This window comes from Eubalaena glacialis, chromosome 9 (assembly GCF_028564815.1).
Source record: "Eubalaena glacialis isolate mEubGla1 chromosome 9, mEubGla1.1.hap2.+ XY, whole genome shotgun sequence".
Taxonomy (NCBI): domain Eukaryota; kingdom Metazoa; phylum Chordata; class Mammalia; order Artiodactyla; family Balaenidae; genus Eubalaena; species Eubalaena glacialis.
The window spans coordinates 22,931,708-22,949,897 of record NC_083724.1 but is presented as its reverse complement, the minus strand read 5'-3'; the positions used below and the strand labels follow the sequence as shown (position 1 = coordinate 22,949,897).

Below are 18,190 nucleotides of genomic sequence, written 5' to 3'. Positions count from 1 at the left end.
GGCCCGGGTTCGATCCCTGGTCAGGGATCCCGCATGCTGCAACTAAGAGCCTGCATGCTGCAACTAAAAGATTCCTGCATGCCACAGCTAAAAGATCCCGCATGCCGCAATGAAGATCCTGCGTGCCGCAACTGAGACCCAGCACAGACAAATAAAACGAAAAACAAAAACAAAAAAACAAATTTTCAGCTATAAAAGATGAGTATATCTTAGAAATCTACTGTTTAGCACAGTGCCTGTAGTTAACAGTGCTGTACTGGATACTTTAAAATTTGGTAAGAGGGTAGATTTTATGTTAATTGTTCTTATCACAAAAAATAATAAGGCAGGAGGAAACTTTTGGAGGTGATGGGTAAGTTTATGGTATAGATTGTGTTAGTGGTTTCATAGGTGTATACGTGTCTCCAAATTCATTAAGTTGTATGCGTTAATTATGTAGAGTTTTTCTGTGTCAAAAAATATCTCTTGATTTCACTTTCCCTTTGGCAAAAACTTGGTAAGATAGTACAAGAAAACTATAGACATCTCACTTATGAGTATAGATACGTCTTAAATATAAGCAAGTCAAGTTCTGTAGTTTATCAAGAGAAGATACAACCTTACAAAGCTAGTTCAACATAAGCAAATCTATCAATGTCATTCATTACATGAAGGGTTTAAAGAAGAGAATGTTTACATCATTTCATTTTTTCATCTTACTGCATTAGCTAAGACTTCCAAAGTAGTGCTGAATAATAGTGGTGATAAAAAGTATTTTGTGTGTTCCTAATATGCTGAATGCTTCCACATTTCACCATGTAATATGAAATTTGCTGTTGATTTTAATAAACTGTCTTTATCATCTTTGTTTCTCTTATTTCACTAATTCACTTAGTTTTTATTCAGAACAGCTATTGGATTTCATCAAATGACTTGATGGCATAAACATTTAAGAAGAAATATCTGTATTTATGGATTATATAATTTTACACTTTGAAAACTTAGTTTAGTAAAAGAAATACTTGAATTGGTAATATTACAATTTGGGAGGCTGGCTGGATACAAAGTATGTATAGAAAAATAAAAAGCATTTTCTACACTGACAATAGCTAGTTAAAAATGGAAATGGACACAATTTTGTAAATCAACTATAATTTTAAAAAATAGAAATGGAAACTATCCCATTTCCACTTTAATGACAAAACTGTAAAAAATACTTGAAAATACATTTAACAAAAGTGCAAGAATCATAAAAGATTTTACTTATGTTTATAGAACAGGGTCCAAATAAATTTCAGGATATTAGGACAATTTCATTCAAATGCAATCTTACTAAAATTTATATAAATTTAGTGGAATTCCTATTTTATTTTTTAAGGGAAACTGGTTAAAATATCTAAAAGTTTATATGGAAAATCAAGTGTCCAAGAATAGCTTTTAAAACTGTGCGTGTGGGCTTCCCTGGTGGTGCAGTGGTTAAGAATCCGCCTGTCAATGCAGGGGACACAGGTTCGAGCCCTGGTCCAGGAAGATCCCACATGCCACAGAGCAACTAGGCCCATGCGCCACAACTACTGAGCCTGCGCTCTGGAGCCTGCGAGCCACAACTACTGAGCCCATGCACCACAACTACTGAAGCCAGTGGGCCTAGAGCCCATGCTCTGCAACAAGAGAAGCCACCGCTATGAGAAACACGTGCACTGCAGCAAAGAGTAGCCCCCGCTTGCTGCAGCTAGAGAAAGTCCGCGTGCAGCAACGAAGACCCAATACAGCCAAAAATAAAAAATAAATAAAATAAATAAAACAAAACAAAATCGTGCATGTGTGTGTATAAAACATGGGAGGGTGAAACTTGCCTTACCAGATACTAACTTACTTTGAAGCTGCTGAATCAGAACAATATGACTTAAAAAAACAAAATATTCAAAACAAAAAATTCAAAGTAAACAATATTATTGTAGTATAGCACTAGACAAATAGATGATTGGATGGATCATAATAGTTCAGAAATAGACCTGACTTTTTTCTTCTATTCCGTGGAAAGTATAGTTAATTTAACAAATAGTGCTGGCATTATTGGCTATGCATTTGGAAGGAAATAAAATTGGGCCTGTATTATACTATGCAAAAAAAATTCCACATAGGTTAAAGAAAGGTGATAAAAAAGCATTAGAAGAAAAGTTAGGAGAATAGTTGTGTAACTTTAGGGTAAAAAAGGGCTTCGTAAACAAGGCAGGAAACCCAGAAATCAAAAAAGAGAAGATGTGTATACTTGATGATCAAATTAAGCTTAAATAAATAAATAATTTAATTTAGTATGGAATCTAAAATTCTTGTACGGTAAAAATGATAAACCAAATAAAAAAGCAAAAGACAGAAAACATATTTTTTTCAGCTTTCATTTTGGATTGCTACAGTTTGCACTCCCCCATCCCCTCCAACCTAGGCTACTCCATTTATTAAAATTGTTGGATACTTTGCTTTAGGGCAGGTTTATTATTTGGGGAGAATAACTGGGCTCTTACTGTGAGAGGCAAGGCGTGGGACACCCTGGTGTTGATCCCCAGTTGTACGCTGAGTCTCACTGACGAGGGAAGGAGTATCTTATGTCCACCCACAACTGGAAGGGACAGCTGATGTTCTGATGAGTCCTACAGAGTTTGGGCTGGGCCTAGGAACTTGGGGGTAAGGCTACTCAAAAGCCCTCAAAGGTGAGCATCACAACTACCAGTCATAGATCTAAGGGCAAGTAACTCCCCTTAGAACATGAAAAACCTCATGGGGAAACGCTCTCAGAGAATCGAAGTTTCCATGGCAAGAGCCAACCTGGGAAGTTGGGCCTATTCTAAATAATTCCATGTGATATGGTGTTTGGGAGAGGATCTTGGAGGCTGGACTGACACTTTTGACCCCCTAACAAGGACCTATCCAAACCCTTCAGGCTTCTCCTGTGGGCCAACCCAACCGGTCATGTGACAATCGCTCCCTGGGAGTGCTCTGCTGAAGCAGAACTCATTTACTTTATCCTCTGTTCCCAGGCTACCAACACAAGACTTGCCTCCCAATAATACCTCTGATGGGCAACAGCACGAGAGGCTGCTCCAGACCCAGGCAGAATGAATGTGTCCTTAAACACCGAGCATCATTGAGAAATACAGGCAGGAGGACTCAGACGCTTTCACTCTATTTGGTGAGGAAGCAGGGGGGTGGGTGTTGATAGCTTGGCCTAAGCTTGCCCCAGTCTAGGGCCTGTAAAGAAACTCCTCTCCTCTGCAAGCTAATTAAAGATGGGATCAAGGGACTTCCCTGGTGGCGCAGTGGCTAAGAATCTGCCTGCCAATGCAGGGGACACGGGTTCGACCCCTGGTCCAGGAAGATCCCACATACTGCGGAGCAACTAAGCCCATGTGCCATGACTACTGAGCCTGAGTGCCACAACTACTGAAGCCCGCGGGCCTAGAGCCCGTGCTCCACAACAAAAGAAGACACCGCAATGAGAAGCCTGCGCACCGCAACAAAGAATAGCCCCTGCTTGCCGCAACTAGAGAAAGCCCACGTGCAGCAACGAAGACCCCACGCAGCCAAAAATAAATAAGTAAATAAATTTAAAAAAAAAAAAGTTAAAAAAAAAAGGATGGGATCAAGGAGATCCGCAAACTGCTAAGACAGCCTTACCTTAGTTTAGGAGAAATCCTGCCAAAACTTTAAGAAAGCACAACAGAAATTCCAATAAAATTTCCAGAAATAGTTTCTCTTTGAAGTCTCCACCCACCACACACCCAAGCAAAACCAAACATCCTATAAATAAAAGTGTAATAAAAGAGTAAGAGAGTTGGTTTAAAGTCAAGTTAAGCCATTTTCAAAAAGGAGGATGTGATTAACAGTATCAAACACTGAAGAGTAATCAAGTGAGGTGATGTCTGAATGTCCTTTGGATCTAAAAAGATAGAGGTCAATTTTGGTAGTAACAGGGTGATAATTTCAGAAGCCAGGAAAGAGAGAGAGAGAATGCTTGTGGTCTTCAAACATTTTTGCAAAAAGAATGTCTCAAATCCATGGACCTCCATTTTAGAGTTGACATATAAAAGTTTTATCAGAACTTTGAATAGTTGCAAAGAATAAAATTTTATTAGAAATACTGACATTTTAAAATAAAATTATTACATCTTTCTTTTAAATGTATTCAATGGAATACAAATAATATAGTAATTAGAAACCTACAATCATCCATGTAAAAATATACCAACTATCCTCCCCAAATGTTGTACCAACAATACAGGAAAGCGTTCTTTCTCCCATATGCTGACACTGGAATTCTCAAAAATTTGCTGATCTGATACGTGAAAAAACAGTAATTTATTGTTTTAGTTTGCATTTGCCTAATAAATAATGAAGATGCATATTGTTTCAAATGTTTATTGGCTATTTTTGTTTCTTCTGTGAAATATCTATTCATATATTTTGCCCATTTTTCTATTAGGTTGTCTTTTTTCCTATCAATTTGTAGGAATTCTTTGTATATTAGGAATGTGTGCCCTTTTTCTGTCATGTGGGTCGCAAATATTTTCTCTTAGTGGTTTGTTTGAAAATTTTGTTTATGAAGACAGCATTTAAATTGGAAGTTCTCTAACTTCAATTTTGCCCTAGGTTTTAACTTTCTTGGTGGTGGAGGGTTGACTGTGGTGATCTTCACTTCTGGACTAGAGGGTCAGACTGAGATGGAGGCTCATTTCAAAGGCTTTTGCTGTTGGAAAGGTGGAGGCAGCAGGCCCTTCAGGAGACAACAAACAACCCTTTGATATACATCCGGCAAGGTTTTCTGTTTCTCTTAAAAAAAAAAAAAAAAAAAGGCTTTTCATGTTTAAGTGAATCTGGGAGCTATTTGGATCTTATAACAATATTATGTTAATTAGGATACTTTACTTACAAAGATATAAACTATAAGGCAAGATATAAACTATAAGGCAAGATATATATTATGAAAATTTAATGTAGAAACACCGAGAACATCAAAGAACAATTGCATTTTCGTTGATATATGAGCAAATCTAAATCATTGTATTACTGGTTTATCATAAAAAAGAATGAAATGTGGCATGCAGCACTATCCTTTCTTTCAAAAAAACCTCAGACGAGTTTGTCCATCACGTCTACCAGGGACTTTTTCATACACTAGACGTCGTGTTTTGAATGGTGGTAGTTGTGAGCATGTGAAATCTGTTAAAAGGAGAAAAAGGAAAACCATTTTATTGCTGATAATAATACGTGTAGGTATTTTTTTTCCAGCGGTTCAAGTGGATCCTGTCTCTTCATCATCTATTTACAAAGTGTTAAAATTTCCAAACTGAGATAAAATAATTATTAAAAATTACATTTTTTTTAGCATATATGTGCTTGTTCTTAAAGGCCCAATACTGATTAGTGTTAGATACATGTATTTGTATTTGTATGCTTATGCCTTGTACAAACAATTAAATCTCCCTGGATTTAAGACTCTTGCTTTTAAGTTTTCCTTCATTAAGCCTGTTTCTTAATGTATATCTGTAATGTTGTGAAATTTATCCTGAGCTCTGATATATGATAGGTAGTGATCACGTATAGACTCATCTTTTATGATTGTATTATATATGACACATTAGCCTAAAATATTCTAGATTTGGATACTTATAGAGATTGATTCATTAAATCAATAAAAAGGGAGGCTAAAATATTTAAAACAGTAGTAATTATTCCTGGCCATATAATCTCAATGGCAAGAGTTGGATGCCATTATAAGCAAATTCAAAAGGCAAGGCAATAAATAATTTTATCATAGAGACCCCAATAATCATTCAGAACAAACGGAAAATTATCTTGAGGTTATACCAATGGCTCTGGACAAATTTTCTAGGGCTGCATCAATATGAATTCAAAAAGTGTTACATCTTAAACAACATATTTGGAGGTAATGATGTGCTATGGAAAACCACAGTAAAAAAGTCAAAAGTTGCCATAGTGATAATGAAGATACTAGCATCAAAGATTCTTGTTAACTGTTTGAATTAAGTTATTTTATAAAAATAATTGCAAAGTGGAAAAAAGAAATATTTTTAAACCAACATTATTTATATGATATATGATTTTAAAATATATTATAACTAAATTAATGAATTAAAATATAGGTAGACATTGACTATTCCATCTATATCCCTAAAACCTTAAATACTAAAATTTATTAAAAAATAATTTCTGAGATCTTCTCATTGAGAAAATGGGTTATCTCATACATTGGGATGCCCTATGTTAAAAAAATATACAGTAATTCACATTCTTAATTTGTAACCAGGGTGGAAAAAAGATGAAATTTTCATCCAGTTCATTTATGAAGCCAGAATCACCTTCATGTCAGACTGTTACGGAGTACAAATAGAGCACAATAAATTAATTTCATTATGAATGTAGATATGAAAATCAAATAAATATTAGCAACCATATTTAATAGCATATTTAAAAAAATCATTCCTTAAAAGCCAATTAGGGGGATATGGGGATATATGTATACATATAGCTGATTTACTTTGTTGTACAGCAGAAACTAACACAACATTATAAAGCAATTATACTCCAATAAAGATATTTAAAAAAAGCCAATTAGGTTTATCACAGAAATGACAAAAATGATTATTAGTAAACCTGTAAACATTTACATTAATGTCAACAGAGAGAACATGTTTGATTTTCCTCAATAGGGACCAAAAAGAGTTTGAATAAAATTCAGCATCTATTCCTCACAAAAGTTCTTACAAAACTAGGGATAGAATATTTTCCCTTAAAATCAGGAACAAAACAAATCATGACTATTAAATGGGACCAAATCCAAGTTTTGTGAGTCTGGGACTTATATAGTTTGAGTGTTCCTCTTTTAATAAAACAAAGAATATAAGATTTTCTGGGCCCCTTCTGGCCTCACAAAATGGCCTGGGCAAAAGAGGAGTTTTGAAGCTTCCAGCTTCTCCTTTCTTTTTGTTTTTTCCCCATCATAGTAAGGCCACCTTTGTATGACCATCAGAACTTAATATTTTGTTCTAAATGCTTAGGCCAAGGCAATAAGAAATAACACAGAAATAAAAGGTATAATTACCAGAAGTGAGAAAATAAAATTGTTCTTTTAAAAAATTGATATGACTAAATGTTCAGAAACATCAATTGTAAAATAGAGAGCCAATAGTAGTATCTATTTAATAGGATTGTCAAAATTAAATAATCCACATAAAGGAAATATAATAAGTTCTTTTTTTTTAAACATCTTTATTGAAGTATAATTGCTTTACAATGGTGTGTTAGTTTCTGCTTTATAACAAAGTGAATCAGTTAATAAGTTCTTAATAAATGTTAGCTCATTAAATATCCCTGCTTGACAAAGAGGCTACTTTTCTAATTCACTAATTTCTTTATTTAATCTTTGTTAATTTTAGCCTTCTGCTTGACTTAGATTTGTTCCATGTTTTTACTTGTAACTTCTTAAGTTAAATGCTTAGCTTATCTAAAGCTACGAGAATTTGACATATTTTCTTTGCCTTTATTTTCTTAAAAGTCTATAATTAGAATTTTGATTTTCTTTGATGCCAAAGTTATTGAAGATTCTTAAGTGTAGTAATTAAAACAAAAATTTTTTTTAACTTGGAGATGAGTCTATCTTTTAAAATTACATTAGAGAGTAGTTATATCAACTATAGACAGTATTACCTGTTAATGATTTCTTGTCTCCTGAGTTAGATGAAGATACAGAGTGCCTTTTCTGTCCTAAACATTTTCCAGCTCTTTGGTAGAAATAAAGACTGTTGAATTCTTTTTGACTTACATTAGAATCAGAAGCACAAAATAAATCCAAACTGGGGACGGATGGTAATTCTTTCCAGAAAGTCTTTTTAGTCTCAGCATTTGAACTTTCACATATGAAGCCTTCTAACTCATCCGATAGACATTTTTGCTGATTAGTGAATAAATTATCTTTCTGAGAGTACCATTTGTCACATGTATTCTGCTCTGCACCATATTGTAAGTTGAATGAGTGATTCCGTTGTTCCCATACATTTTTCTTAAAGTTCCAATGAAGAGGAGATTGAGAACCCTCTACTGAAAAGACAGGGGCAGACAATTCTTTATTTGTAGGTCCTTTTGCTTCATGTGTTCCCTTTTTCTGATAATTTATAAAGTCAGGGGTAACTCTCTTCTGAGTGTCAATTGGTGATATCATGGTTTCACAATTCATTACTGTTAGACCCAAAGAAAAGACATCTGACTCTGAATCATTCTGGTTCAGAAAGGAATTACCAGACACATTCCTTGCTTCCGTATTAGTCAGGAAAGAATTATTCTGCACTATGTTAGGGTTACAACTGGACTCTTTCCAGTAGCTGGTCTGATTGTAAGAAGTCACAGGTGGTAAAATGCATGGCATTTCTTTTAGTTTCATAAGGGAAGAGTTATAATTTGAAGCAGTGTTTGTGTCTTCATGCACTGTCTCTCCTAAGTCGGAATATTGGTAATATTCATTATGTTCTTGAATGACAGAATCTGAAGAGCCAGGAGTTGAACTCTGAGAAGTAAAGGCACTAGTTTGATTCCTATTTTCCTGAGGTGATGAAATTTGAGGTGATTTTGTTATGGAAGGACTAATCTTGAATAAGGAAGTGATGTCACAAAAATGCTAAAAAAATTTAAAAAATTAATTAATATAACAAAAATACAACATAAACATCAGTCAAGTAAATATAAGTAATGACGCTTATCTAAATGGAAATAAGGAAAAATATAAATAAGTAGTCCATCCAAAGGTATTATATTGATCCATGTAGTGAGAACATAACTTAATTAGGCTCCATTAAAAGAAAAACTTATTGTAATTTGCATCTATTTTCTAATCACTTAAAATAAAATTTTTAGTTACACAATTTACATGAATACCATTTCCTTCATAAAAATTAAAGAAACTTACTGATAAGACTAAAGTTCTCTTTAGCTACTACTATAAAGAAGGGCTTCAGGATTATTTGGAAGAGATAATGTAAACACATATGAATAGAGTGTGTAATTGAATATCTGTGGATAGTATAACACTTCAAAGTGATTTGAAGTGTGATAAACGATCTGTACAGAATTATCTATATAAGATAGCTTTAAAATATATAATGTGATTGACGACCAATGAGAATTCTGTATGAAATTTAGTTTAAGTAAATCATTTCTTTGCTCTGTGAAGTCCAAAACAAACTTGGATAACTTCATTTTGAAAACCCTTATGGTAAAAATAGATACTCAAATGCAAAGGAAATAAACTCATAGAAGAATATGGATCTCAAATAGCTAACCTTTAACACATTTTCTGGAACTTCAGGTAGGAGTTCCCGAAGCTGACAAAGAGTTGCTAATAGTATCCAGTTCAGTGAAGGTCCTTTATTTAACATGAGCTGAGCCACCAATGGATTAACACTTGGAAAATCAAGTAAGTACATTTCTTCCTAGAAAAAAGTGTAAGGAATAATCAGCCAGTGGTTTTTTCTTACTCTACTCAATCCAGCCGATTAAAATTTGTGTTGTTGCACCTACCACTCAATTTGAGATGCTTGGGGGAAAAAAGTATGGCCAGGAGGAAGGAAACTTGTTTGTCAGTAAAGATTCATACACCTAGAATTGGGAAGGATCTTAAAGTTCATTCAGTCTAATCACTCATCCAAAGAGACTCATTACAGTCTATTTCCTTCAAATGACAATCGTTTTATCTAATGACAGCTCTTCTACCTTTCAGGGCAGGGTTCCCCAGCCCCCCGCCCGCACAGCAGGAGGTGGGCGGAGGGTCAGCGAGCGAAGCTTCATCTGCAGCTCCCTATCGCTCGCATTACCGCCTGAACCATCGCTTGCATCACCGTGTGAACCGTCCCACCCTACCCCAGTCCGTGGAAAAACTGTCTTCCACGAAACCGGCCCCTGGTGCCAAAAAGGTTGGGGACCGCTGTTTTAGGGGACTTAGTTATATAGCTCAAGATTTCTTTAGCTCTCCCTTTGTAGACCATATACTATCATGGTTTGGTTAAATGAACCATGTTTATGATATCTAACAGATGTTATAATTTCAGGAAAGGCTTATTGTGAAAAGTACAGGAAGAATTACTATCAACCAGAACTGACCCTGACAGTCTAAAAATATACATTTTCAGAGAGATCTCATAAATGTCTAGAAATGTAGCAGCCACCTTTATTGCCAAATTTCTTTTTTTTTTTTCTGGGTTACACTGGCTTTTTGCACCCTCTTTTAGTTTATCAAATGACAGACATGTGAATAGATTGGACACGCCTTTGTAGGAAGGAAATTGCACATACATACATATATTTCATAATTAATTATACCCATACTTGTTGATAGTGCTATGTTCTGTTAGGCATGTAAAAGTCCTGTGATTTAATATATATGACTATTTTATTTATTTGTTTTATAATTTTATTTTTTCTGTAGGTAAAATAGTCACATGGTTCAAAATTCAAAAGGCACTAAAAGGTATATAGTGAAAAGTCCCATTCCTACTCCATTACCTCAGTTCTCTCTAGAGATAATCAATGTTATAATTTCTTGGTATCCTTCCAGAGGTATTTTATTCATTTACAAACAAATACATATAAATATTAATTTCCCCTTGTTTTACACAAATGGTAGTGTACTGCATGCTCTGCACTGCAACTTTCATGTTTCACTTAATATATTTTGAAGGTCATTCCAAGTTAGTACATAACGATCTTCATCATTCTTTTCTCATGGTTTCAGGATTTGAATATATTAAAAATAAAGGTAACAGAAACACTAGGTTGGTATGAGAGCCTGGAAATATTTATGCTTAAACAAAAGGAATTTCTAAAAATTAACTAATCTTATAACTATTTCATAACTCTACTTTCAATTACATAATTGAGTTACTGACAAATCACAGAATGATAGAATTTTGCTATTCTCATAATATACCTACTATTCTTGAATGCTGAAATGTAGGAATTAGAAAAATTATTATATTTTAAAAATATTAGACATTGAAGCCATTAGATCACCCTATAATAAGTTAGATTTGAAAGTTCATTATAAAAGATCCCATTAAAATAGCTCTATGAGGGACTTCCCTGGTAGTGCAGTGGTTAAGAATCCGCCTGCCAATGCAGGGGACAGGGGTTCGAACCCTGATCTGGGAAGATCCCACATGCCACGGAGCAACTAAGCCTGCAAGCCACAACTACTGAAGCCCGCGTGCCTAGAGCCCATGCTCCGCAACAAAGAGAAGCCACCGCAATGAGAAGCCTGTGTGCCACAACGAAGAGTAACCCCCGCTCGCTGCAACTAGAGAAAGCCCACATGCAGCGATGAAGACCCAACACAGCCAAAAATAAATAAATTTATTAAAAGAACAGTTCTATGAGATTGAAAAATACTCATAATTCTGGAAAACTGTCTAAATAAATGCTGTGCATTATGGCTATTGTTACATATGTTCATGCAAGCATGATAGAACAAGAAAATGCTACCAGAAAGAGAATTCAAGTACATGTATTTATATTTGCTTTGCAAATATCTAATTTCTATATTAGGAAATAAACCTTAGATGGTGAAACTTCAAGCCAGGATTTATCCAACCATTCATGAGGATCCCTCTTCGAGGTCATTAAATTGTGGTCAGCAATTTGTCGAATTAGCAGTGCAGTCTCTTCCACTCCTGGGGCAATTATAAGCTAAAATATATTTTTTATGTTAGATTATAGGAAATACTAGGAAACAAAATATATCACTCAAAAATTGTTTGCAATTAGGAGAAAACCCCCCCCAGCAGATTCTAATCTGTGTACACTATTTTAGATATAATTTACTAATTTATCTATGTGAAATCTAGGATGTTTTATTTGTGAGGATAAACAATTTACTTTCCTTCTTTAAATATGATATCCTTGTAGTTTCTAATTTTTGGAACTAAATTGTTATTCTTCACTTCCATTTGGCATTTATTAATAAAGTCTTTTAAACATATTTGGTGTTTTATTTCATCTGTATTAGAAAAAAAGCAATTTGGATGTCACTAGCAATAATTAATATTTTGCTTTTTCTAGGTTAAACTTAATAGTTCTCAAATAAAAATAAGAATTAAACAATAGTGCAAGATTTTTCAAAAACAAAGTTGAAAAATAAGGATATTTACAGATTAATTTGATGCTGTATTCAAAAAGAAGAATATGTTTTGATTTAGAGTATTCTTGGAATTGTTCATCCAATCTTGGTTTATTTGATGGTAAGATACCCCTGCCAAAAATGTGTGATGTGTGCGTGTGTTAAACTTAACTCTAAAAAGAATTTCTTAATATCCCCTACTTCCTGTCTCTTGTGTTTTCCTCCATGCCCTTCCCTCTTCTGAAATGCCAGCCTTTTCCTTCCCCTTTCATTTCTATTTTTATCTTCTGCTTCGTCTTTTGGCTTTGGTTGAAGGAAAGATAGTTCATGGGTTAGCAGTTTAATGTGGATAGAGAACACTGCCCTAAACAATCACATCTTAAAAATATGAATATTCTGTCCTGTAGTGGAAATTTAAGAAACAAAGACTGTACAAACCTCACAAAATAATTACGGCTTTGTTTTTCTTCCACAAGAATAACAAATACAAAACTGCTAGCATATACCTGGGGGTATATGCATGCTAAAGAAGGATTTTCTTTTTATATTAAATATATAGAGTACACAGAAATACACTGTTTGATTCCAAATTTATTTTATTAAAAGTTTTGGACGTTTTGAGAAGATTTGAGACTTTTATTTATATATAAATTTTATTTTAAAGGGCGTAATTTTATAATGGTAATGAATATTACCTTAACTTAAGGGTAAGGATTCTGGAGCTCATGGCTAGGCTTTGGGAGATTCAAGAACCCCCGCTAACATTGTTTAGAGTAAAATATGGCATGACAATACTAGCTGTATTTTCTTTTAGTTTAAGAAAATGTACTTAAATTTCTTAATGTTCCCTTTATGGCTAGGCTCTCCAGATGCTTGGAAATAAAAAAATAATCCAACCTGATGGATTTTTTTGGCCTAAGAGGCCAAAAGCCATATTACTAAATGTATTCTAAAATAATACGAGTCTAGGGAACCCCCTTTAATGTCATAAGGTCATCAAGTTAGGAGAATGGGAGGCTTGAGTATTGGTGATACATTGATACAAGAATTAGAGCAAATTAATCATCTTGTTTCTTAAATTCCATGCAAAAATGGACATACTTTTAAGATTATTACGTAAACTTGAAAAGCTTTTGGAGTAGTTTGATCCAGGTGGGAACAGACTTTCATTTGGAATGGATTGTGCCTGAGCAGTACCTCCTATTTCATCTCCAAATGCCTTCCTTGGAACATGTCCTCTGTGGATCATGTCACTGTACCTGAATAGGGTCACTTACTGGTATCAGATACCCCATGTATAGATTTTTAAAATGATTTTCTAAAGCATATTTTGCATATGACTGCTTTCTATTAGCTGAAGAGAAAAGAGGCTGATTAAGTGGTAAAACCTCACTTGAATGAATAAATGAGACAAATTTATATTTATTTAGATAACTTTTCTAAGAATTTTACTTCTATGTTTAACATGCATCACAGGATCAAAATTATCTGGATTCTATTTCAAATAGATCATTTGTTGATTTTCTTAACAGGTTCTGCTTTCATTGAATTCTATTTAGTAGATGTTTGTTGAATATTTTTACTGTGTACAAAACACTGTGCTAGATGCTATAGGTTTTACAAAGAAAAGGGCCTAGTTCTCACCATCCAGGGTGGAGGATATATGAACAAACACCTCATATTATAATAAAGGTATAAAGCATTATTAGGAGGATGGGAGGAGAGATTCATCTTGAGAGAGTATAAGTGGTGCAAATTTTTTAAAGGAGGTGGTATTTGAGCTGGGTAGAAAAAGTCAGAACTATGAAGACTGGCAGTAAGGGGATGGGGAATAGTATTTCTGGGGGAAGACAGGACAGAATCAGATGGCTGAGAGGTGGGGGCATATTCAGGAAAAGGTGAGTAGAATGATGTTAAAGGAAGGATTACTAGGGGTCAAATCATGGAGGAGTTTGAATCCACCTGAGGTTAACTCTATTTTGATGACGTAGGAAGCTACAGAAGGTCTTTTGAGCACAAAAATTCCATTCAACAACAAATATTTATCAAGAGCCTACTACGTAGGCTCTGTGCTTGGTGCTAGGAAGACAAAAATGAAAAGCATGTTCCCTTTCTTTTACGCTTACGGTCTAGGGAGTGAAATATTCACAGCTGTATTTCAGAAATGTAATTGGTGTCAATATACATGATGCACGGGAGTGGGAAAAGAGTAGAAATAAAGAGATTAATTAGGAAGTTACCTTAGAACACCAAGTGAGAGGTGAAGGCCTGAATTTAGGGAAATAGCAATGGGAGTAGAAAGGAGAGGCATACTCTAGAGACACTGCAGAGTTAAAAGGAAGATTTAGCTACTGATTAGATTAGAATAGTGATGCCATAAACTAGGTGTAAAAAACTAACAGAAACCTTAATTAAAATAGAGTTGGGAGACCAGCAGGAGGAGCTCTCATGCCCTACCATGATAGTACAATTCAATAGGAAGAAAGACTTCCTCTTCTTTCCTAGCAAGAGCTCAGCCAATAAGAGGCTGTCACAACTCAGCCAATGAAAAGCCACTATACTTCGAACTCTCAACTCCTCCAATGGACTCTTTGTTTACTATAACCCTCCCAACTTCCTTTTCCCCTCTTTAAAAGATTTCACCTCTCCTTGCTGTGCCCGGACTTGCATATGGTTTGCCATGGTTGCAGGCCCTGAGTTGCAGTTCTTTGTTGATCCCGTATAAACCCATTTTTGCTGCAGAAATAACTGGCAGCCTACTTGTTTTAGGTCAACATCAAGTTTGGGGGAGGATGAGAAGTTGTGTTTTGGATATGCAGAATTTGAGATACCTGTGGGATATTCATGTGGTGATTTCCAGTAGAATTCTAGAATATAGGTGCAGACCTTAAGAAAAGTTAGAAAAATTTTAAGGATTTTCTTAAAAATGAAAGCTAAATTTGTGGGAATGTCTGAGTTTATCAAGGAAAGAATATAAAGTGATAATAGTAGAGGACTGAGCCCTGAATTTTGGGGAAATATATAAACTTCAGAGTGGGACATTGAAAAAAAGCCAAGAAAGGAGACTGATTAGAGATCATCAAGATATTGCTCTATTCATATGTCATAAGATTTCCATTTTACAGCAGATAAAAACAGTATGTCTCTCATAAGTGAACATTTTTGATCAAGGGATATTTATTTTTATTCATATCCTGACCTGTTTCAAAAAATCTAAGTAGTAATGAAGAGATAAAATATGAATTTAAATTCATTAAAGGCTTTTAGAGCAGAAATTTAAGTGGAAAGAATATTTGTTAATTTGAAACTGTTCTTTATATGGCTTTTAAGTGTTTTTTAGTTTACCCATTTAATGTTTCTTCTCACTGGGCAAGTTGAGTTTCAGATTTCATAAATTTTGGTTTATGAAAAATACAAACATATAGAAAAAGAATACCTTTACATCCAGTTCTTCTGATTTTAGCCCAGATGAAACCAAAGCTGCATAAATCAAAGCTAGGTGATGAAGTGTCTTTTCTGTAAGATAGTACCTAAAAAAAATTATATTATTATATTCTACTCATTTGATGTCTGACTATACTTACTAAAATTCATTTTATTTTTCACGTTTTATAAAGTTTTTAGAATAACCTGGCTAAAACAATGCTTGTGTGGCAGACTCATTTTTTTTGCCCACGCAGCACTCTTTTGTAAGAACAGTTCCACCTCCATTCTTCAATAGTACCGTTAAATCTAGGAGATGCTGAGTGTGCGTGTGTGTGTGTGTGTGTGTGTGTGTAGAAAAGTTTAACTCATCCCCTTACTAGCCCCAGGGATGGCTATGTGACTGAAGCCTAGCCAACTAGAATACTCCATCCCCCTGGCCAAAGTATCAGGTTCAGATATGAACATATGACCAGAGCCAGGATAACTAGAATCCTCCCTGGGTCTTTTCCCTGAACTGTTAGAAAAAACACTCTCTTAAATGATCATTATATGATGTGATAGAGGTGTTAACTAAGGTGGTAATTATATTGCAGTATATAAATGTATCAAATCAACAGAGTGTACTCCTTTAACTTACACAATCTTATATCTCAGTTATATCTCAGTAATTTTAAAAAACACCGCTATTTTCCTATCTATAGTTATTAAGCAGGTCAGATGTGACTCGAGCTGTGGGTGGATATTTCTACTATCTTTATCCACTTTAAGTACTCCAAGCAACGAAAAAGAAATTTATTGGCTTATATTACTAAGGGGTCCAGGAGAAGACATTTTTGGATCTAGGGACTCAAACAATGTCATTGAGACAATGGCTCTCTTAATCTCTTTGCTCTTCTTTCCTCTGTTGGCTTCTTTCTCAGGTAAGCTCTTTTCAAAAGAGTGGCTGATAAGAGAGACACACTGTGCCTAAACTGTTTGTTCAAACAATGTGGTTTCTATTGAACACCTGCTTTCTTTTTGGAATCTAGAGTTTTGATTTGTGACTAGCTCCTAATAAAAGCCCTGGGCACTGAGTGTCTGGCGAGTTTCCCTGGTAGACAACATTTTACAAACGTTATCACAACTCGTTGCTGGGGAAGTTAAGCATGTTCTGTGTGACTCTCCTAGGAGAGGACTCTCGGAAGCTTCCTCCTAGTTTCCTCTGGACTTTGATCCACGCCCTTTCTCCCTTTGCTGAATTTGCTTTGAGTAAAGAATATTTTCAGCGCTGTGAATACTCCTAACAAATCATCAACTTGGGGGTTGTCTTGGGGACTCCTGACACATTTTCTCAAACAGGAACTAATGGCATGAACTACTAAAGTAATTAAAAAATTTTATTTTGTATTTTCAATTCTCCTCATTTGGTCAGTTGATTAAGATACTTTAAAAATGTTCCAATGATCTAAAAATATGAAACCGAGATACCTAGAAGTCTGAACAGAATTACATTTTATAATAATATATTATTGTGAATAAATGATAATTCTAGCCTGAACACGAAACAATCTCAGAGTGTTACATAATTAATTTTTTTCATGAACATCTGGATAAAAATAAGTGTAAATCTCCTCTTGTTATCTCTTGTACTTCAATTGCACCTCTAGGTGGATACTAATCTAAAAACAACTTTAAAAAATTTCAAATCAATTATTTATCCAGAATACTTCCAAGTTCTTGATAAAGCTTAAAATGCTTTACAGCCTTTATTAATCTTCAAAATGAAGATTTTAGACCTGAATAATTTTTTAAAATATCTTTATTGGAGTATAATTGCTTTACAATGTTGTGTTAGTTTCTGTTGTACAACAAAGTGAATCAGCTATAAGTATACATATATCCCCATATCCCCTCCCTCTTGAGCCTCCCTCCCACCCTCCCTATCCCATCCCTCTAGGTGGTCACAAAGCATCGAGCTGATCTCCCTGTGCTATGCAGCAGCTTCCCACTAGCCATCAATTTTACATTTGGTAGTGTATATATGTCAATGCTACTCTCTCACTTCGTCCCAGCTTTCCCATCCCCCCGTTAGAACTGAATAATTATTTTAATTTTTCAGTTCTGGTAGAAAGGAAAAACTATGTTAAGTGACTACTAGAGGTTATTGTTAATAGAGGAAGGAATAAGAACCAAGTTGTTTGTATTCTTACATTCTAACTTACACTTATCCTCACATGATAATAATAATTTTATACAAAGAGCTTGGTACAGTAAGATAAACAAAAATGGAGTCAAACAAGAAAGTCAATAATGGAAAAAAATCACACAGATAATATAATGTTAAATAAGATAAGATATCTGTACCTTATCTAATAACTAAAGAATATTTTTGAAACTTCTACTATGATGTGGTATGTGTAATGTAGTATTGTAGAGATTAAAAAGTGAATAAGGCTAGTGTGCAATTTAGTTGGGAAGATTCATTCATTCAATCAAGGAGTATTTACCAAGCATCTATCATATGAAAGCAATGTGGTCATTGCTGTAGGGCAAGTGCCCCAAAATGATAATACAAAACAAAATACGATAATACCAAAGATGAGGAGAAAACAGGGAGCTAAGGAGTTT

The 18,190-nt window shown here is 34.6% G+C and overlaps 1 protein-coding gene across 1 annotated transcript in view; it reads right to left on the bottom strand.

Moving 5' to 3' along the window:
• Nucleotides 1-5,095: 5,095 nt before the first annotated feature.
• SHOC1 (shortage in chiasmata 1) overlaps nt 5,096-18,190 on the bottom strand; it is a 93,930-nt gene continuing 80,835 nt past the window's right edge. The window contains exons 23-27 of the mRNA XM_061201036.1: nt 15,594-15,687; nt 11,596-11,727; nt 9,330-9,479; nt 7,705-8,668; nt 5,096-5,196 (exon numbers count right to left, since the gene is read on the bottom strand). Of these exons, the coding sequence (XP_061057019.1) occupies nt 5,096-5,196; nt 7,705-8,668; nt 9,330-9,479; nt 11,596-11,727; nt 15,594-15,687 (1,441 nt within the window). The remainder of the gene's footprint in view (nt 5,197-7,704; nt 8,669-9,329; nt 9,480-11,595; nt 11,728-15,593; nt 15,688-18,190) is intronic.